The sequence below is a fragment of the Aethalodelphis obliquidens genome, unplaced genomic scaffold, assembly GCF_003676395.1.
Source record: "Aethalodelphis obliquidens isolate GAN/ISIS:26980383/991018 unplaced genomic scaffold, ASM367639v1 scaffold89, whole genome shotgun sequence".
NCBI lineage: Eukaryota > Metazoa > Chordata > Mammalia > Artiodactyla > Delphinidae > Aethalodelphis > Aethalodelphis obliquidens.
In genome coordinates this window covers 683,104-705,837 of record NW_020838033.1, presented here as the reverse complement: position 1 = coordinate 705,837, position 22,734 = coordinate 683,104, and the positions used below count along the sequence as shown (strand labels likewise).

Sequence of the window (22,734 nt, the reverse complement as noted above, 5' to 3'; positions counted from 1 at the left end):
GCAAGCCTTACCTCCCAGTGTGTCTGGCCCCAGCAGCAGCAGCGTCCTCTTTACTTTTTAGAAAATGAACATAAGTTTAGGGTATTCTGAGTGCCAGGCATTATACACATACAGGTGCATCCGTATACATTTCCTGTTGAAATTTTCCCAATGACACCGTCAAGTAGGCATTAGCCCCATTTCACAAACTATGAAACTGAAACTCAAGAAGTTCAGTGACTTGCCCAAGGTCACACAACTGGAATTACGGAACCCAGGTGACTGACTCCAAGGCCCATGATCCTTCCACTTTCTGGGACAGTTCTTCAGGTGCCTGCTTGTCCAGCCCTTCACCTGAACCCTGTCTGTCCCACATACAGCATCTCTGACACTCCTCACAGCAGGTGCCTGGGGTTGGCCTGACCCAGGAGATGACAACCTACTCTCCTGGCCAAGCCCATTCCCCCTGGGATTTTATGCTCTTGCAACATTCAGTCCAAGTGCCCTGTCCTACCCCACTGATTCCACATCCTTTGTAACAGACCTGCCTCGCGGCACGGAGCACACCGGCCTGGTATCCAGCAAGTGCTGAATTAAAATCGGTTGCCTGTTGTCTCTTGTTGGTTTACGTCCTGTCTCATGCACCTGTACTGTGCCCCGGCCTTATGCATCTGGATAGCCCCAGCGCCCAGCTCTGAACCAGGCACATAAAATGTGAAGGAACCCATCGAACGAACTAAGAGTTCCTGGATTGATCCAGGAACTTGCCTTCGACGGGGTGCCAAAAGCTGCGGAGCTCCCCGCACCCCTGCCGCCGCCAGAGAAAGGACCGCCGGGCGGCTGCGGTGAGCGCACCGGTGCCCAGCAGGTGGCGCTGCGGCCCGGAGCCCTCCCGGTGGCGCTGCGGCCCGGAGCCCTCTCGGCGGCGCTCCGACACAGGGCGCGGCCACGCAGCCCCTTTCCTTCCGCCCGGGCGGCCCACCCGGCCCGGGTCTGCGCACACCGAACGCTTTGCACTGGGTTTGTCTCGATCTCGGGTCCTGGCCCGCGCACCGGGCCGCCCCGCCACAGCGGGCGGCACGGCGCTCCCCAGTGTTCGGGCCCGCGGCTGGGTGAAGGCCGCCAAGATGGCCCAGAGGCGCCGCCTCGCGGAGGACGCGGGAGGACCCCGGGGTCCTACGCCCGGGAGCCAGCGCGCAGCACTTTACGTCCACGTGAGTGGGAAGGGGAGACGGAGGCCCGGACGCGGAGGGCCAGAGGCGAGGAGGCGCTTGTCGCGCTGCGAGCCCACCTGCCGTCTTTCCCCGCTACCAGACGAGGTCTGGGGCCCTTTCCCTGGCAGGGAAATGTCTTGGTCCGGAGACCTGAAGTCTGTGGTGCTCACCATCTCGTTGACCTTGACCAAGTGATTTCCCTTCTGAACCTCAATTTCCTCCTATTGAAGTGGGCTTACTAACCCCCTTGGGGAGTTGCGTGGCTTAGATGCGGTAGCCACTGTTGACTGACCTAGGAATGGGGATGGGGATGTGTGCGACTGAACCCTGGAAGTGGCCAGGGCAGCACAGGGTCATCTCTCGTCCTTTTCACACGCCCCCTGCCCCCAGTGGCCCTACTGCGAGAAGCGCTGCAGTTACTGCAACTTCAACAAGTACATCCCCCGCGATGTGGACGAGGCTGCCATGAGACGCTGTCTGGTGACCGAGGCTCAGACGCTGCTGCAACTCAGTGGGGTGCAGCGGTGGGTACTGGGGGCTGTAGGCGGGGTCTTGGGAATTATGTGGCCGGTGCATAGGACAGGTGCAGGCATCCCGTAGGGCTCCCCCCACGTCTCATCTTCTCCATCCTCTTTCCCTAGAGTGGAGTCTGTGTTCTTTGGTGGGGGTACCCCCAGTCTGGCCAGCCCCCACACTGTGGCAGCTGTCCTGGAGGCAGTGGCCCAGGCAACTCACCTGCCTGCAGACTCTGAAGTCACATTGGAGGCCAACCCCACTTCGGCCCCAGGCTCCAGGCTGGCAGCATTCCGGGCAGCAGGAGTCAACAGGTTGTCCATTGGCCTCCAGGTAACCCATCTCACCCACCTCATCCTAGGGCACCCAGGATGTCTCTCCTGGGTGATCACGTTCATTCATTGGGCAAACATTTATTGAGCTCTTTCTGGGTGCCAGGAACCTGTAGGCACTAAAAAGTGTATGGTGACACTTTTGTAAGTACTTAATTGTCTGTTTCTGTGGTAGAGCACAAGCCCTGGGAGGCAGGGATCGTGTATGCCTTTGTGTTCATCGCAGTGTTCCAGGCACTATGGGCTTGGCACATAGTAGATGCTTGAAAAAGATTTGTTACATGATTGGAGACCCAGGAGGAGGCCAACAGGTGGTCAGATCACTGCAGCATGATAAAGTCTGCTTATAAAGGGGGTCTCTACAAAATGCTCTCAGAGTACAGCCTGAAGGCCGTCTCAGTCTGACAAGATCATAGAAACCTTCCTGAAGGACATGATGTTTGAATGAGGAAGAGGAGTCCACCAGAGATGAGGGTGTGGGAGGAAAAGACACAGGATTTGGAAGAACTTGCATGTTTGGGGGGACCTGTGAGCCATTCCTTGTGACTGGAGAGGCTGGGGACAAGGCTGCAAGCTAGGGCCCAGAGTCTTCAGCACCATACTAGGAAGTTTGGGGTTTCGCTTAGTGGTGACAAGGGAGTCACTGAAGGTTTTTAAGTGGGGGAGAAACACGTTCCTCGCAGGTTGGCCCGTGATATTTCCATAGCCAGTATTGTCTCCGTCCTTCAAATACATGTACCATTTACCATAGAGTTTGGGGTCAGGGCTTTGTCCTGATGAGACATATTGAGAGGGACACGCCATTTCTGAGATACTCTGGCCCCAAATGCTTACATATCTTGAATCTAATTGTGAGGAAACACCTAAATTAAGAGACTTTGTGTGTGTATCATAAGAACAGGTAACATGAGATCGAAGTACCATCTGAACAGTTTTTTAGTGTACAGTACAGTATTGCTAACTATAAACACAGTGATGTACAGGAGAGCTCTAGGACTTATTAAGAGACATTTTAATTAATTTATTTATTTAGGCCGCACCATGCAGCTTCCTTCCCTAAGAGACATTTTTAAAAACAACTAGCCCGGGGACTTCCCTGGTAGTCCAGTGGGTAAGACCCCACACTCCCAGTGCAGGGGTCCCGGGTTCAATCCCTGGTTGGGGAACTAGATCGCGCATGCATGCTGCAACTAAGAGTTCGTATGCCACAACTAAAGATCCCACGTGCCACAACTAAGAACCGGCACAGCCAAAATAAATAAATAATTTTAAAAATAATAATAAAATAGAAAATTAAAACAACTAGCCTGTACTCTTCAAAAATGTCAGTGTCATAAAAGACAAAGGCAGGATGAGGATCTCAACTAAAGGAAACTAAAGAGACAATGATAGCTGAATGCAATGTGTGGCCCCCGATTGGATCCTGGATTGGGGTGGGAAGAGGAAATTACTACAGCAGACATTTAGGGACAATTGGCCAACTTTGAATAAGACTGTGTCTTAGACAACAGGATTGTATCAGTGATACATTTCCTGAACTCTATAATTAGATTGTGGTTGTGTAAGAGAATGTCCTTGTTTTTAAGAAATACACATGTAATTATTTAGGGGTACAGGAGTACAGTATTTAAGTTTTTTACATTTAAATAACCACATTGCGGGGGCTTTCCTGGTGGCGCAGTGGTTAAGAATCCGCCTGCCAATGCAGGGGACACGGGTTCGAGTCCTGGTCCGGGAAGATCCCACATGCCGCAGAGCAACTAAGCCCGTGAGCCACAACTACTGAGCCTGTGCTCTAGAGCAACAAGAGAAGCCACCACAGTAAGAAGCCTACACAAGGCAACGAAGAGTAGCCCCCTCTCTCCGCGACTAGAGAAAGCCCGTGCACAGCAACAAAGACCCAATGCAGCCAAAAATAAATAAATAAAATAAAATTTAAAAATAAATAAATAAATAACCACATTGCAAGTGCTCACTAGCCTGTGGCCAGTGGCTACCATATTATACTAAAATGTTCTATATCTGCACTGACCAATATAGTAGCCACTGACCACATGCTAGGAAGCACTTAGAATGTGGTTATTTAAATTTAATTAACTTAAAATTTAAATAGCCACATGAGATTAGTGTCTGCTGTATTGGACAATGCAGATACAGAACGTTTCCATCCTCGCAGATGGTTCTTTTAGACAGCCCTGGTCTATAACTTACCCTCAAATGATTCAACATAATAATAATATATGTGTATATTTAGAGAGAGAGACAAAGCAAATGTGGCAAAATGTTAATTGGTGAATCTGGATGAAGGTGTTTGTTGAGCTTTTCTTGCAACTTTTTTTTTTTTTTTTTGATTTCATTTATTTATTTATTTTTGGCTGTGCTGGGTCTTCTTTTCTGTGCGAGGGCTTTCTCCAGTTGCGGTGAGCGGGGGCCACCCTTCATCGCGGTGCGCGGGCCTCTCACTGCCGCGGCCTCTCTTGTTGCGGAGCACAAGCTCCAGACGCGCAGGCTCAGCAGCCGTGGCTCACGGGCCCAGCCGCTCCGCGGCACGTGGGATCCTCCCGGACCGGGGCACGAACCCGTGTCCCCTGCATTGGCAGGCAGACTCTCAACCACTGCGCCACCAGGGAAACCCGCAACTTTTCTATAGGTTCAAAATATTTCAAAATAAAAAGTAAAATCAAAAAAAGATGGTTGGCTTTGGAGTCAGTCCTAAATTCCAGGTCTGACTTCGCCATTGTGTGACTTTGGGCAAGCTGCTTAACATCTCTGAACTTGTTTTGTCGTCTGTGAAATGGAGCTAATGTTGGAGGGTTGTGAGGATAAATTAGACACTGCGTAGAAATGCTTTGCACATAGTGACTCTTCAGTGAATGGTACCCCTGCTACTGGCTTGACCTTCCACCTTCCAGCCCCCTGCCATGTCCTGTGTCTTCCCCTGTATCTGTGTCTGCAGTAAGGTCAGTCAGGTGTTTCCGTCTCCCTCTGAGCTAGCCTGTGTGCTTACACCTGACCCTCTCTCTCCAGTCCCTAGATGACACTGAGCTCCAGCTGCTGGGGAGGACACACTCAGCCAGTGATGCCCTGCAGATGCTGGCGGAGGCCCGGCGCCACTTCCCGGGGCGTGTTTCTGTGGACCTGATGCTGGGGCTGCCGGCACAGCACGTGGGGCCGTGGCTTGGGCAGCTGCGGAAACTGCTGCGGCACTGTGATGACCACGTGTCGCTCTACCAGCTGTCCCTGGAGCGGGGCACCGCCCTCTTCACCCAGGTGCAGCAGGGCTCCCTTCCTGCCCCTGACCCCGAACTTGCCGCTGAGATGTACCAGGAGGGACGGGCAGTCCTTCGGGAGGCTGGCTTCCGCCAGTACGAGGTCTCCAACTTCGCCCGGAATGTAAGTCCTGTGGCTGAAGGTGGGGCCTGGGCAGGCTGAGGCCCTCTTTGGGGAGAAGGGTGCTTCCGAAGCCTGAGATGGTGGGACATTCTAACCAGGTGCCCTTCCCTGAGTAGAGACAGGCCCACCTGCTTCTCTCTGCACTGACTATTCCCTCCCTTCCCACAGGGGGCGCTTAGTACCCACAACTGGACTTACTGGCAGTGTGGTCAGTACCTTGGCGTTGGACCTGGTGAGTCCCCTGTGAACCATAGGTGGGATGACTCAGGAGAGCAGTGTCACGGCTGTGTGCTCTTGGGCCACGTATTAAGCTCTCCAGGCCTCTGTTTCCTCGTATGTAAAGTATGGCAAAAAACACTGTTGACTTTGTAGAGCTGTTAATTATGTATGTTGAGGCACTTGGCATAGTGCCTGGCACTGTGGTTCTTGGTCTCTAGTGTGCATCAGAATTAGCTGGCCTGCTTGTTAAAACCCAGCTGGGCCCCAACCAAATTCTAGAATTTCTGGAATTGGACAGGGCCTGAGAATGGACATTTCTGGCATCTGAGATGCTGTTGGTCCAGGGGCCACACCTTGAGAACCACTGATTTAACATCTGGCAAGCACACAGTGTTCGCTGCTATTAAAGTGGGGGCGGTTGTTGATGTTGTCAGGAGCCCACGGGCGATTTATACCCCAGGGGGCTGGGGGCCACACCCGAGAGGCTCGGATCCAGACCCTGGAGCCTGACAACTGGATGAAGGAGGTGATGCTGTTTGGTCACGGCACCCGGAGGCGCATCCCCCTGGGCGAGCTGGCGCTGTGAGCACCTGAGGGCTCTTCCCTCAGGCTTCCCCTCTACCCCAAGAAACACCTACCTGCACATCTTTGTTTCCCACCTTGCCCTGCCCCCTCCCCGCCCCATATTGTGTGATTCCCCATAAACCCCCCATACGCACATCCCAGCATAGGGTGTGAAGAATGGGAGAAGCGCAAGTCTCCTCTCCAAGACCCCTTATTGGTTTTTCTTTCAGTCTGGAGGAAGTTTTGGCCATGGGACTACGCACAGATGTGGGGATCACTCACCAGGTAAGAGGTCCAGGCCTCGCAGAATCACTCTGTCTCACTCTCTCTTCTATACACACACACACACACACACACACACACACACACACCCCTCCCATTCCTCTGGGACTGGCAGCTAGAGGTAGGGCCTTGGTCCAGCCGAGGCCTGATGGGCAGGAGTGATGAGCCGCGTAAGGCAATGGTGAGAACCCTAGACTAGGGCTGCAGAGAGAGCCGGGCTCTAGTCCCCGTCTACTGCAACCTTAGGCACACATCCCTTCACCTCTGAATTTCAACTTTCTCAGTCATCTAAGGGAATAGACTGGATTAAGAGTTTTCAAATATTCTTAAAGCAGCGCTGAAAGCTCAGATAGGAAGTGCAGTAGATACAGATCAGGCAGGCTCGGAACCGCTGTGGATGAAGTCAGAGCCATCGAACTCTGGCTGGGGCTGACCGTACTCTGGCCAGAACGGGGAGGGGAGGAGCAAAGGGAGACCTGGCTTGGCTGGGAGCTGGGTTTGGCCTGAACGTGGAATGGACTGAAGGTGCCCACCTCCCTGCTGGTCCAGTGGCCTGGTCCTGGTGTGCATGACAGTCAGTTTCTGAGATCGCTGTGTTGGATTGGACCCACCCCTCATCCCTCACTGCACCCCCAGACAGGTGGCCTGGAATAGCCCCGCCAGCTCCCCACCTTGTGGTCCCTGCATCTCTGCCCCTTCTGGTCTCCCCAGCACTGGCAGCAGTTTGAGCCCCAGCTGACCTTGTGGGACCTGTTTGTAGCCAACAAGGAGGTGCAGGAGCTGCTGGAGCAGGGCCACTTGCTGCTGGATCGCAGGTGTGTTGGGTGGGGGGAGGTGAGAAAGACGGACAAGGAGGGGCCTGTGGGTGCCAGGGCCTTGGCACTGGTGGAGGGTGATGATTGAAACTGGTAAGAGGGCACAGTCACAGCCAGGCCTCTTTGTTTTTCCAGGGGTCTTCGGTGTTCCTGGGAGGGGCTGGCTGTGCTGGACTCCATGTTGCCGACCCTTCTATCTCGGCTCCAAGAGGCCTGGCAGCAGAGAACTCCCTCCCCTGTGCCAGGAGGATGATCACATGTTGCTGTGTCCCAGTGACACTGCCGTCTCCACTGGCAGGTGCTGTCCCGGCTCTGGTCGCTGCCCAGCCCTGGCCTCCCCAGGGGAATGGCTGCAGTGAGGCAGATGGGAGGACATTTCTGGTCTGGGAACTGGCATCAAGTGTACCCACCACTGCCAGAGAGGGAGGAATGGTTTCTGTGGGTGCCTCTCATCAGTTGACTCTAAACAAATCCTGGCTGGCAAGAGATGCTGAGAAATAGAGCTCTCAGGCTTCCTGCTCCTACAGTACAGGACAGGACACGGATGTCCAGCACAGCAGCCTGCCGGACTCTGAGAACAGTGGGAAAGATCAGAGCAAGCCTTGCCGCTTCCCTTTCGGTAGCCAGGATATGTTTGGGCGTCAGGAGCCTCACAGTACTTCAGAGTGCCCCCCAGTCCCCTCCCCACTGCAGCCTTTCCCCTTGAGAGAGTGAAGGTGGGGGGAGCTAAGAGGGAAAGGAGAGGGGAGAATTCAGGAAAGATCAGAGCCTGGTAATTCTCCCCTGGCCTTAATAAACCCATCTGGAGCCTGCCTTGACTATGGTCTTATCCTTTGCCTGGGCTTTTTCTTGGAGTGTGGGGTCCTGACTTGGGGGCTTGAGCCTTAGTCTAGGGCTGAGATTCCTTCCTGACAGTCATGTGCCCAGTGATCTCAGCATTCATCAACGATCCTTGCCTAAATCAGTGATTAGATTGGGGGTTGCAAAATGTTAATTTCTGACTCTGTCATTGGATCTATGTTCATTAACTGGCGTGCATCCATTAAAAAAAGAGCTTTCGGGGCTTCCCTGGTGGCGCAGTGGTTAAGAGTCCGCCTGCCGATGCAGGGGACATGGGTTCGTGCCCCGGTCCGGGAAGATCCCACATGCCGCGGAGCGGCTGGGCCCGTGAACCATGGCCGCTGAGCCTGTGCTCCGCAACGGGAGAGGCCACAACAGTGAGAGGCCTGCCTACTGCAAAAAAAAAAAAAAAAGAAAAGAAAAGAGCTTTCCCCTTTTTTTTAAGGGCTGATACCCTTAACCTATAAATTCTATGCAGGGTTTGGGGGGCGGTGGGGAGGGAGGCATTTTCCTGTGAAGAGGCTCCGTAACTCATCATATCAAAGGGTGCCCTGATGTCAAAGGTAATTTAGTACCCTTGCAAATCAGGGCATGCTAAGCTCAGTCTCTAGCTGGGTGACTAAGGATAGGGTTCCCCCCACCCCTCAGAGGTGAGCACGTGCATTTCCCACGTGCCTGGTGGGTGTGAATATCAGTCCTTCTTTGACCTGTGGTAACATGGTAAGTGTTAACTCCCTCTCCTTTATTTATGAAATATTCAGCAAGCACTAATAGTGTGCCAGGCTCTGAGCGGCATGCAGAGAGGAATAAGACCTGTCCCAGCCCTCGAGGAACTCGCCACCATGTTGATAGATGTGTGAAGAGATAAACTCCAGGGTTATCAGTAAAGGTGTGTAGATGGGCTGTGGAAGCCTGCAGTGCATTTGGTTCTGAGGGGCTGGGAGGAGGAAAGGGGAAATGCCTTTTTCTTACTACCTCCTTTGGCCCCTGCGCAGCTTGCGGGGTGACCTGTGCTGCCTGGGGAGCCTCTTCTCGAGCCTTCCCCTGATCTTGATATTCAAGATGTGAGCACGGGGCCAGAGCAGGTGCGCCATCAGATAACCTGGGCCCACTCAGGTTTCTCCCAGCTGTCAGGGCTCGTGCCACCTGAGATGCCTGGGCCCTCCCTGCTGGGGCACCACACGAGGCCTGTGCAGAGGGGCTGGATGGGAGCCAGGTGGGGATGGCACAGGTCACCTTCTGTGACTCAGCCTCCCACCCTCACCAGGTGAATCAGAGTCTCTGGAAGGTGGAGCCCAGGAATCTAGTTTTTAAATGTTTCCTAAGTGGCTCTAGTGATCAGGCCGGTTTGAGAAGCCCTGTCATCTTCCATCCTGAGAGGCTGGGATCAGGAGAGAAAAGGGGAACAAGGCTAATTCCAGACCTGACCAAGGGGAGTGAGGTCCTTCCCTCTGCGTCCAGACCTTCCTGGGCTCATCCGTCAAAGGGGTTCTCTTCCTCCATCTGGAGACTTCTGTTGTCATCTTTTCACCTGTCCTGTTGAAAAGCATACGGACACAAATAAGAGCGGTGAACAAGCTACTCTGATGATGAGGTGATGAGAGGATTTGGGGAAATGTAATGTGTGTGAGTGTGTGGTTACAGCTTGAAGGCCCAAACCTTCCCCACCTAGAGTGCTGACAATTTTGGGGCTGACGACTGAGCGCCCCCCGCCCATGCCCAATCACATAGAGTAAAGTAAGCAGGACAGCTGTTTTAATTTGCCTTTTATGTATGCGGACATTCAAAGAGGCCCTCTAACTTGACTCAAGTCATATAAGTAAGTAAGAGAACTGGCGTAATACTTCTGGACATCTAGAACTTTCTGTCACATTGTTGTTTTATTCTTACTGTGGGTCAGGTTGATTGACCTGTCTCTTAAATTAAGCAAAATCCTGGGCTTCCCTGGTGGCGCAGTGGTTGAGAGTCCACCTGCCGATGCAGGGGATACGGGTTTGTGCCCTGGTTCGGGAAGATCCCACATGCCGCGGAGCGGCTAGGCCCGTGAGCCACGGCCACTGAGCCTGCGTGTCCGGAGCCTGTGCTCCACAACGGGAGAGGCCACAACAGTGAGAGGCCCTCATAACGCAAAAAAAAAAAAAAAAATTAAGCAAAATCCTGACCTCTCTCTGGCCCCTCTGCCTCAGGCTTGAAGCTGCCATCTCTGCCTGGTGCTTGGTCTCGGTGTCTGTATTTTCTCTCCTGGAGAACCCACGTGTCCCATCTCCATGAGACCATCCACTTCCTGGGAAAGAACTGCATTCTGCAAAGAAAGAACTTTAAGTAATAGGATTGCTATAAACTGAATGTTTGTGTTCCCCCCAGAATTCATATGTGGAAACGTCATCCCTAGGGGGATGGTATTCAGATGTGGGGCCTTCGGGAGGTGATTAGGTCATGAAGGTTGAGCCCTCATGAATGGGATTAGTGCACTTATGAAAGAGACCTCAGAGAGCTCCCTGGCCCCATCTCCTGTGTGAGGACACAGAGGGAAGACAGACAGCTACGAACCAGGAATCAGGCCCTCACCAGACACCAAATTTCCTGGCACCTTGATCTTGGACTTCCCAGCCTTCAGAACTGTGAGAAATAAATGTTTGTTGTTTAAGCTACGCAGGCTATCGTATTTTTGTTATAGCAGCCTGAATGGAGTAAGACAAGGATGAAATAACTTTGTGGTAGCTTGTTTTATTGTTCAAAATGTTTACCATTATATATCCCTGCCCCGTTGAACCTGGGAAGGGCCGTAAGACTTGCCCAGCACAGATTGTAAGAGCCAGAGGGTGGTCCGCCATCTCCTTCCTCCACCACAGAGACCTGCAGGGTTCAAACAGAGGCTGTTCCGTCCACCTGGGTCCTAGAGTGAAGAAGTCGTTGGGCAGAGGAGCGGCCGACCACTAGAGACAGGAGCGGGAGTGGGACGGCAACACTCACTGCTGTAAACCAGTAGATTTGGGGTTGTCTGTTACTGCAACAATATAATTGAGACTAAACTGCTTGATCCAGTTTGTAATCCCACCATTCAAAGATTAGCTTCTTTTAGACCTTGGTCTGTATCTTAGCAGGAATTCTTACATGCAAGCGAACATCTTTAGATAGACACTCTTACAAAAAGGGGAAAATACACATCTTGCTTTGGAGCCTTCTTTTTCTACCTCAGATGTGGTGGGCATTTTTTCATGTCAAATTTGTATCTACATCCTATTTTTTTAGTGTAGCTTCCTAGTGTACCACTGCATGGTGATCCCGAAATTTAGTTTACCAATTCCTTTTTGGTGAAACAGAGGGTTTAATTTTTTATTTTTATAAACGCTGTAACGAACATCTCATGTAAATATTTTTCTGCACTGGCTTGATCATTTCCTTAGGCTTAGGCTAAATCCCAAGGCGTGGGGTTGCTGACTCTGAGGAGACGCGCCTCCTTCGTTTGGATACAGGAGGCCTGGCAGTTCATGCCCTTGCCAGCCCGCTGGTCGTCAATAGCAAGCGTGATCAGTTTTTCCAAATGATTCCAATCTGGAGAACACTTTTTTTTTTAATAGATTTATTTATTTTTGGCTGCGTTGGGTCTTCGTTGCTGCCCACGGGCTTTCTCTAGTTGCAGCGAGCAGGGTCTGCTCTTCATTGCGATGCACGGGCTTCTCATTGCGGTGGCCTCTCTTGTTACAGAGCATGGGCTCTAGGCGCGCAGGCTTCAATAGTTGTGGCGCGTGGGCTCAGTAGTTGTGGCTCGTGGGCTCTAGAGCGCAGGCTAAGTAGTTGTGGCACACGGGCTTAGTTGCTCCGCGGCATGTGGGATCTTCCTGGACCAGGGCTCGAACCCATGTCCCCTGCATTGGCAGGCAGATTCTTAACCACTGCGCCACCAGGGAAGCCCTGGAGAACACTTTTAACCCTCACTTTATTATCAGCTAACGTACTGTCTCCCTAACTTAGGCAACGATTTTGGTCCACCTGATTACTCTTGAGTCAGAGAACAGAGGGGATGCAGCCTCTGGGGCCACCCAGGTAGAAGATCTAGGTGGGACTGTGCCCATGTGTTCAGATTGCCTCTGAACTCTTCTCATTCAGACCCTGCTTCTGGGAGAATCCACATCTTCTCCCTCCTCTTTTCCTCTTCCTGCTTTCTCTTCTTTTCCCTGAGGAGATATTTAAAGCCAATTTTTAAAATTATACAAAGAACATTATAGAAACATTAGGCAGAATTCTAAGTGAAAAAGGAAAAAAAATCTACAATTAGTGACCCCAACAAATTCAACTGTTTGTGCTCCCTTCCAGTCCTCATCCAAATGCATGCAAGACCTTTGCCCAGTTGTGCTCCTGACACATCTAATTTTGCATTCTGCTCCTTTTTCTTCTCAGTCTGTCATAAGCATTTTTCCATGTTGTTACATGGTCATCATCTTTCTCATTTTAATTGTAGCACAGTGTTCCAATGGGTGAATAATAGTATTACCCTAATGTAAGGCACTTAAGTGGTTCACTGTTTTTCTCTATTATAAATCGTGCTGTAGTGCATGTTTTTATGGATATAGCTTCTTCCTTCATTTGAATTATTTCCTCAGGTCAATTCCCAAGAGTGAGATGGTTGGGTCAAAGGGCATGGATGCTTTAATGATTCGTGGTGAGACTTGTTATATTGTTTTCCAAGGGGCTTTTCCTTTTTTTTTAATTTTCCTGCTCAAAAAATAATAATGCTCTTTTTCAACCATATAGAAGAAAGCAAAGCTTCTAGTATCCAGGAATTACCACTATGACATTTGGTCAGCCATCCCTCCGGACATCTCTTGATGCATAGATATACATATCTATGTAGAAATAAAATAATTTTTCACAAAAGGGATCATACTCATGTGCCAGTTTTGCAACCTGTTTTGTTTTTTTTTTAACTCAAAAACATGTCCTGGGTTTTTCTGATTGGTTCTGCCACCACCAGTGCCTACGTGATAGCATAATGGAGTACGGTAATAGCTGTCAGTCAGGCATGGTGCCAAGCATTTTATCTGCATTAATTCATTTAAGCACCACAACAACTCGATAAGTTCTGTTATTATCATGCCCACTTTACAGAGAAATTGACTGCCCCAGGTCACATAGATAGGAGGTGATAGGGCTCATACTCAAGCTGAATTCACTGAGGCTCCAAAACAGATGCTTCTATAAATAATACATCAATATATTCTTAATGTAAAAAGTAATAATAATAAATGTAAGCAATACCATAGCATAGTCCCTTTTACACTTCCACATAGGTTTGATGTGTGTATCAGTTAAGTTTAGGTTCAACTGCACATGACAGAAAATCAGAGTAACATAAGCTTAAGCAAATAAATGTATTTGTCTTCCGCATAAAGGGAGACAAAGCATTTCAGGGCTAGCATAGTGGACCCATGGTCATTGGTCATGAAGAACACAGGCTTTGTGCTCTATATCCTCATTTCATAGCATCCATCCCTAAGATCTCCACATGGTCTACTATAGTCCCTGGAGCTCCAGCCATCATGTCTGCATTCCAGGTAATAAGCATTTTGCTGCTTCCTTACCATTCCTAATAATAGAAGGGCTTGGTTAATAAAAAAAAGGGTGAGACTAGATATTGAGGCAATCAGAAAACAACTTCCCAATCCTTTTCTTTTTTTTTTTTTTCTTTTGTTTTTTGGCCACGCTGTGCAGCATTCGGGATCTTAGTTCCCTGACCAGGGATCAAACCCAAGCCCCCTTCATTGGGAGTGTGGAGTTGTAACCACTGGACCGCCAGGGAAGTCCCCCCCAATCCATTCCTATGAATTTACACATACAGGTACATATATTAAAATATAGTTTAAAAAATAATCTAATGTGTTAACAGTACCTTGTTTCAATTTACATTTTAAAGTTTACCAACCAAATCAAATGTTCTGCATTAAATATTTGTTTACTAACTATTGTGTTCTGTGCACAGGTAAGCTCTTTGCTTATCTTCACTTAGCCAATTGCTTATTTAGCTTAATGATTTCCTGATCGAGTTGAATGAATTGTTTACATAGATAAATAATTACAAGTATATTAACTCTTTGTCTTATTCACTGCAAGTATTGCTTCCAGTATGCTGTCCTTTTTATCTTTCATAGATTTTTATTTTTTTGGAAGTGAGTTTTCTAGAAATTTCAGATATTTATATTTTGAGTCTATCTTTTGCCCTGTGACTTTTTCTGTCAGTTCCGGGCTCCAGAAATATGGTCAACTTTCAAGTTGGCTTTCTCCTCCCAGGAGAGGCAGTCTAAATGTTGACGGCTGTGTCCACCTGGGACCAAATCTCTACGCTGCTGCTTCGCACCTGTAGGACTTCCCTGAACTGAGATGGGGTTTTCTCGACTGCTTAGTGAAGGGGTTGGACCAGCCCCAGGTTCTCAAACCTGGCTCTGCATCAGAAGTACCAGCGGTTCCATGAAATGTGCATTCCTGGGCCCCCCTAACATCTATAGAATCCAAATCTCTGTATCCAGGGATCTGTATTTTTAAATGCTCTCCAGTGAGCCTGATGTTCAGACATATTTCAGAAACTCTGGACCAGCCAGTGTCAGAGTTGCTTCCTGTGCTGGGCTCTCTGAGTAGTGAATTAGAGAAGGCAGCAGCCCTTGGCCACTGTGTCTGTCGAAACCCCTTGGCCCTGCCTCTTCCTCTTGGGTCACAGCCCCCATTTCACATCCAGCCTGAGCAGTAGCCCCTTCTTCCTACTTCCTCGGGGGCGGAGGGTGAGGTTAGGTGGCGGTCAGGCTCCTGGGGTGTGGCCTGAGGGGCTGCTACAGCAATGCCTCCATGAGGGGCCAGTATCATTACTAGCTGGTAGCCTTATTTAAGTCACTCACCCTGTGTGTCTCCATTTCCTCACCTCTGAAAGCAGGCACCATGCCTTCCTCAGGGTTTTTGTAGGGCTGGAGATGATGGATGGATGGATGGATGGATGGAAAGAGATAGTGCAGTTCCTGGCACAAAGTGCACATTTGACAAAGTGGTAGTTACTACTATTAGTGTTTTCATCGTGATTTACAGTTTCCTGAGCATGCTAGCCCTAAGGAAGGAGGTTCCAAGCAAGAATTCCTGGTTCCTGACAAGACAAAAAGAGACCTGTCATTTCTTTGTGATGCTGAAACTTGTCAGTAGGTAGCCCTGGGCTTCTGGAAAATTCCCCCCCTGGCCCAGTGTAGAACTTGCTACCTTGCAGGTGGGTGTGGGCCACAGGACAGCCTCCAGGCAGTGGCGCCCATAGTAGGAGGAATGTCCCTCACTAGGTGACTCCTCAGACCAGTGCTCCTTGCCCTCCCCCAGCAGGTCAGACTGGAATGGCCCCATTCCTCAGGTGGCTGACCTATGCAGGTGGGGCTGCCCCTACCTGCCTCCAAGACCCTGACACCCGGGAGACACTCCCACCAGAGTGTGCCTTTCCTTTGCCCCTGCCTCTGGATTAGGTCTCTCCTGGTGCCCATTGCACCTCATCCTCTCCAAGACCTTGGGCCTCCTTACCTCCATTCCTGCTATCTCTGACACAGCTTGGGGCTTGCCCTTGCCCTTGAACCTTACCAGCTTACACAGGCCTCACTTTCTTGGCCGACCTTTCTTATTTTGATTAGGACCGAAGTGAGAGGCCAGATCCCCTGTCTGAGGCCTTGGCAGCCATGATGGGAGACAAGGCGGGCAGGGCCTTGGCTCACAGAGGCTGCTTTACATCACTGGGGAAGCTGCCATTGTTCCCCACTGCCCTCAGTGTCCCACCCCCCACAACCCTGTATTGACCCTTCAGATGAATTCATGAACAATAAAAGGTGAGCTATGAAAACTGTCAGGCAGGCTGTCCTAATCTTTATTTTATTTATTTATTTATTTATTTATTTATTTTTAAATTTTTTTAATTTTTTGTGGTAAGCGGGCCTCTCACTGTTGTGGCCTCTCCCGTTGCGGAGCACAGGCTCCGGACGCGCAGGCTCAGCAGCCGTGGCTCATGGGCCCAGCCGCTCTGCGGCATGTGGGATCTTCCCGGACCGGGGCATGAACCCGTGTCCCCTGGATCGGCAGGCGGACTCTCAACCACTGCGCCACCAGGGAAGCCCAGGCTGTCCTAATCTTGAATAAGGTCTGAAGGTCCAGGGACAATTTAAGGATCCTACTCCTTAAATTGAGTTTGAGCGCAGGAGCGGTGAATGATTCCCGCCCGGGTCCCGGAGTGTGAGTGCTTGTGTTCAGCCCTGCCGCTTAATCTTGAACAAGGTGCTTCACCTCTCTACACCCCAGTTTCCTCAACTGTAAAATGGGAGTGCTCTACCTCACATGGTGGTTGTAAACTTTCAAGAACTTAGGACACATAGCTAAAACAACCAGAGAAAATATATAAATTAGATTTCATCAAAATTAAAAAATCTTGTGTGTCAAAGGACACTATCAAGAAAGTGAAAAGAAAACCGCAGAATGGGAGAAAATATTTGCAAATTGTGTATCTGAAAAGGGTCTAATATCCAGAATATATGAAGACCTCCTACAACTCAACAACCAAAAGACAAACAACCCAATTAAAAAATGGGCAAAGGATTTGAATAGACATTTCTCCAAAGGAGATATACAAAGGGACAAAAAGCACATGAAAAGCTGCTCGACTTTATTAGCCATTAAGGAACTGCAAATCAAAACCGCAGTGAGATACCACTTCACACCCACTAAGGTAGTTATAATTTTAAAAAAGGAAAAGAAGTGTTGGCAAGTACGTGGAAAAATTGGAACCCTCACACGCTGCTGGTGGGAATACAAAATGATACAGCTGCTGTGGAAAACAGTCTGGCAGTTCCTCAAAGAGTTAAATATAGAATTACTATGTGACCCGACAATCCTACTCCTAGATATATACCCAAGAGAGTTAAAAAACATATGTCCACACAAAAGCTTATATCCAAATAAATGTTCATAGCAGCATTATTCACAATAGTCACAATGTGGAAACAACTCAGATGCCCATCAACTGATAAATGGATAAATAAAGCATGGTATATTAATACAGTGAAATATTACAATACAGCAACGAAAAGAGATGAAGTACCGATATGTGCTATGTGGATTTAACCTTGAAAACATTATGCTACGTGAAAGAAAGCAGCCACGGAAGGCCACATATTGTATGATTTCCTGTTTGTGAAGTGTCCAGGAGAGGCAAATCCATAGAGACAGAAATAGGGTAGTATTTGCCAGGGGCTGAAGGCAGATGGGAGTGGGGAGTGACTCTTGATGGATACAGGTTTCTTTTTGGGGTGATGGAAATGTTCTGGAACTAGACAGTGGTGGTGGTGGCACAACCTTGTGAGTATAGTAAAAACCACTGAAGTGTACACTTTAAAGGGTAAATTTTATGTTATATAAAATTTTATGTGAATTATATCTCAATTTTTAAAAACAGAGGTCAGTACGCATAAAGTGCTTAGAAGGCTGCCCAGTCCATGATAAACCCCCAGTAAGGTTAGTTGCCATTTAAACTCCACAGGTCTTATGGGTTGGTCCACATAGACAAAAGGAAAAAAGTCCTGAAAGGCACGTTAGAGATATATTCACATTCTTAATATACGTTAAAGCATTTTGGCATGCAGTTTCTTCTTTCATACTCAGTGTTGATTTTACACACTTTATACATATGTACGTATATAATAAATATAAGCATTTATTTGTTGTTTTAAATTTTTATTTTATAATCACTTTATATATTTTTAAGATACGAAATGAATTTTCAAAGCTCAAACTTCTTTTGTTTTTGAAGCCTCAGTTGGGTTGAAAATCCAGGCTACTATGTGGCTAAGCTAATCTGCTCAAAGCCAGGCCTGTGATGGAGCAGGGCGCTTACTGACCTTGGGCTTGAAAGGTCTGAGACGGAGGCTTAGCTCTGTTGCTTACAAGCTATGTGACCTGGAACAAGACTAAGGTTGACAGATTTAGCAAATAAAAATACACCCAGTTATATTTGAATTTCAGATAAAACAATGAATAAGTTGATAACAACGAAATATTGCATGGAACATAGTTATACTAAATTTGTTTTATCTGAAATTCAAATTTAATCAGGCATTTTGTATTTTATCTGGCAACCCTAGATACAACCCTTAACTTCTGTGAAAGGAAAGAGTTTTTGAGTGGAATCATCTTTAATTCTCACAACTCCAGAAGTTAGGTGACCTGGCCCAAGGTCACCCAGCTGGAAAATTATTGAGCAGGGGTTCTAACTTGGGTGTGTCAAGTTTGGCACGCTCTGCTAAAATGGAACTCAGGGTAAGCGGTGCTCTACTTAATGAAAACATGGGAGTCCTGAGCTAACTTGGTAACCACAGAAGCTTTCATTGACTGAGAAGGAGTATTGAAAAAGAGTTGGAGTATCAGATTTGAAAGTGTTTATATGACTCTGTCTATATTAATTTCCTATTGTTGCCATAACAAATTACCACAAACCTAGTGGCTTAAAACAACATAAATTTATTATAGTTCTGGAGGTCAGAAGTCTGAAATGGCTAAAATCAGGTGTGAGCAGAGCTGTGTTCCTCTGGGCTCTCTAGGACAGAATCTGTTCCTTGTCTTTTCCAGCTCCTAAAGGCTGCGGCCTTTCCTGGCTCATGGCCGTGTCACTTCGACCTCTGCTTCCATCATCACATCTCCTTCTCTGACTCTGACCCTCCTGCCTCCCTCGTAGAAGGACCCTTGTGATTCCATTGGGACTATCTGGATAATTTACGATAATCTCCCCATCGCAAAATCCTTAATCACATCTGCAAAGTCCTTTTTGCCTTGTAAGGTGACAAATCCACAGCTTCTGGCAATAAGGGTGGGGACATCTTTGGGGAGCCATTATCCTGCTTACTGCACCGTCGAAGAGAGAAATTATCTAGTGGGTTTGAGGGTTCTGGGCCTTAACTAGAATCCCTTTCATCTGTACAGTTTTCAGAGTACTTACACAGTTTTTTTTTTTTTTTCTCGCATTGATCCTGGGAAGTCAATGAAGACATTGTTGAGCCCCTTCTGCAAGGGAGTAGATGAGACTCAGAGGGGGAGGCACAGGGCCTGGGTTGCACAGCTTGAAAGAAACTCGGGCCCAGGGCTTTTAATTCAGCCTCCTCCTACCTCGTCCTCCAGCAGCCCCAGTTCTAGGCCATGGGCCACTAGGACAGTGTCCTCACTGGTGGAATGGGGCAATTCTGCAGCTACCCCCACAATCTAGAGGATGAAGGCCCCAAGGTGAGCCATTCCCTGGGCCCGGATCCCGTCCCTAGCAAGCAGCCTTCTCCTGATCAAGACAAGGAGAAAGGATGGGGGCTGGGGCAGAGAACATTCCTTTTGGCGGAGAGCCTCAGCCCAGAGCCCCAGAACTCGATGTCCATCCATCTCAGACACGTCCTTAACAGCAGCCCAAGCAGATGGTCCCAGGGCCTGTGATGAGACTCCCGCACGAGGAGGGAGCTCTGATTCTTAGGCAAGTCATGCTGTAAACCTCCCAGGGATGTGTCACTGTGGTTTACGGTTTTGCCTTTGAGCGCTGCTGCTCTGGAGGAGCTAGGCTCTCTTCCTGTCCCTCAGGTATTGGAAGGCAGCTACCATGAACCCACTGACGTTTCTCTAGGTTTCCCCCATCCCTATCCTCTACTGATGGCCTGCATGTACCAGACACCACTCCAGGAACTGGGATACATCCCTGAATCTGCCAGGCAAGGCTGCTGCTCCCTTGGACCTTACGCTTTAGTGGGGGCAGACAGACAGACCATACAGAAATTGGGATAAGGATTCTAAGGATAGCAAAACAGGATGAGACATTAGAGGGTGACAGCAACCCTGTGAGACCAGCACTGTCCCACCCGGAAGAGGAGACGGATGGCCTAGGACGGGGCAATGTTGAGATGCAAACCCATGTTTTACTCAAAAGACTCCTTGCTCCTAACCCCTATTCTATGTGGCCTCCAAAACATTTCCCGTGTCCTTCTCCAGAAGGGAGGAAGAGCAATTTGAGCCTGGAGGTGGTGCCCGGAGTCTGAGCATCATTCCTGAAGCTGAAGTCGGTTCATCCTGGGAAGTGTCCAGCTGTGGCCTGGCTTCAGGGCCAAGAAGTATGTGAGATTCCTGCTGCATGTTAGCTGAGAAAGTTTCTAGTAAGAAGGGGAGTGGTGTGATGAGTCGTTCAAGGGGGCAGCCAGATTTTAAGGGGAATGAGACGGATGTGGAGAGTGAACAAGCTGTGTGTGGGGAAGGCCAGATGTAAGGAGGGAGGCGATGCAGATGATAGGGGACAGGGACAGGCGTGTGTGTGGAGGTAAGACAGAAGCTTTAGGATGGACTAGGAGGCACTAGGGGGTGAGCGAGATGCAAGGGTCTTCAGACAGACTGCTGCAGCCTCAGGCTTTGGGAGGGCGGCTGTCCCTGGAAAGGGATGATGCAGCCTGTGGAAGAAACACACTTTCTATTTAGGGAGGCCGTTTAGCCTCTGCAAAGAGTAGCTGCCCACAGGCCTGGCACCTGGCTGCGTGGAAATAAACAGAGACAGGAAGCAATAATTGACGTCATGTCCTCTATCAAACCAGCCACCTCCTCCTCTCCGGGCTTGAGATTGCTCAGAGCTGCCGTGCTAGGAGGAGACTGCAGTGGCTAAATGACACTGTCCCCTGAACTTGTGCTTTATCCCCTCTGGGATTGGCTCCTGCTGTGTCCTCATGTGGAGTGCCTGCCACCCGACCTGCCTGTTGAACTCTTGTCTTCAGCGGCCCACCTCAAATGCTACTCCCCTAAGAAGGCTCGCCTAGCACTTACATCCTGCCTTTCCCAAATTGTGATTAATCCCTAGCCCATGAGCACATACATTAGGGTTGGAAACCCACCTTCAGATGCCCCAACTCTTTTTCTGAGGCACACTGAACTCAGCCCACCCCACGCCAGGGCCACGCGAGTGAACTTCAGGAATCCCTGGAACTGAGTGCAAAATCATATGCAAAACCAAATGTGCAGGTGAATGAATGAACAAAGTACGGTATACCTGTGCAATGAAATGTTGTCCAACCATAAAAGGGAATGAAGTACTGACATGTGCCACAACACTGATGAACCTTTACATTATACCTAGTAAAAGTAGTCAGACACAAAAGGCCAAATATTGTACCATTCCATTTATAGGCACTATATCCAGAACAGGCAAATCAAAAAAGACAGAAAAGTAAATAAGTGGTTGCCAGGGGCTGAGGGGTGGGGAGGAATGGGGAGTGAGTGGATACAGGGTTTCTTTTGGGATGAGGAAAAAGTTCTGGAATTAGAAAATGGTGATGGTTACATGACATCGTGAAAGTACTAAGTGACACTGAATTGTGTTCATTAAAATGGTGAATTTTATGTAACATGTATTTTACCACAATTAAAAAAAATCAAATGTGCATTTCTGGGGAGAAGTTTCCTAGCTTTCATCAGATTCTCAAAAGGTTAACCAGCTCAGATCTGGTCCGATAACTTCATGATGAAGATGGTGATATGGAAACACAGAAAGGGGAGGCACCTGCCCAAGGTCACTCAGGGGCTCGTGGCAGAGCCCTGCCAGGTTGTGTACCTGCCTGACCACGCCCCTCTCCTGCTCCCTTCTTCCCCTGTCCTTTAACCTACACTGTACCCTCCCTGAACAGCCCCCAGGCCTCTCTCCCACTCCCAGCCAGGCTACCCACAAGCTGTGTAACTTTCCAAAGTTCCAAGACCTTCCGGAAGCTGAGTGCATGGATAAGAGTTTCATGAGTGTTTGTCTTGTTCGCTAGAGTGGACCCTATGCTCCTAAGAACAAGAGGAGATGTTTACTTTCCTCCATATCTCAGAGTTCCAGTGGCAGCCATGGATGTGAACTGGTCCTATCTCCCTTCAAGAAAGGGCTTGCTGTTCTCCTGCAAGGAGGGCAGTTAGCTGACAACCTCTGAATGAACATTCTTTTACCAGATGTCCACACTGGGTTGGCCAAGACTTTGTCAGATCTGCAACACAGTCTAAGGCTCTCCCAGCCTGGTCCTGCTTCCTCCCCCACCCTCCTCACAATAAACCTCTTGCACTCCTATCTCCATCTGTGTCTGCTTCCTGGAGGGCCCAGATGACACAGTCCCCAGCCTGGAGTATCATAAACGTTCAGTAAACGTTCATAAAGTGAACTGAACTGGGGACTCGCTGGAGGGTGGAAGGAGGTTGGTGCCTAGGTCACTGAGAGCAGGAGAGGAGGGGCTGGTCGTGGAGGATGTGTCAATCGTAAGAGGAGGGAAGGTCTACAGGGGCATGGAGAAGGGGCTATACCCCTGGGAGAGGCCCAGTAGTGGAGAACACATAGGGAGCCCAGGGAGTGAACAGCCCTACCGGCATCCTCCCTAGCTCCTCCTCTGTCTGGGGTATACTGCAGCAAAGCTCAGAAATGTCCCAGGAGACAGGGTCCAAAGAGCCCTGGCCTTGGACTTGGGAGAACCAGGTTCAAATTGTGCTTCTGGTTAGTCGACTGACTCTATATACTCTTCCTTGGTGGAGCTCAGTTTTTCCATCTGTAAA

At 49.2% G+C, this 22,734-nt stretch overlaps 1 protein-coding gene across 1 annotated transcript; it reads left to right on the top strand.

Moving 5' to 3' along the window:
- The first annotated feature begins 190 nt into the window (after positions 1 to 190).
- RSAD1 (radical S-adenosyl methionine domain containing 1) lies at positions 191 to 8,129 on the top strand. The gene is made up of 10 exons (XM_027094444.1): positions 191 to 229; positions 801 to 1,193; positions 1,584 to 1,717; positions 1,835 to 2,039; positions 5,066 to 5,431; positions 5,600 to 5,663; positions 6,085 to 6,232; positions 6,445 to 6,499; positions 7,208 to 7,311; positions 7,447 to 8,129. Exons 1-10 carry the CDS (start codon positions 191 to 193, stop codon positions 7,562 to 7,564), a joined length of 1,626 nt encoding a protein of 541 aa, XP_026950245.1. The 3' UTR covers positions 7,565 to 8,129.
- Positions 8,130 to 22,734: the final 14,605 nt, after the last annotated feature.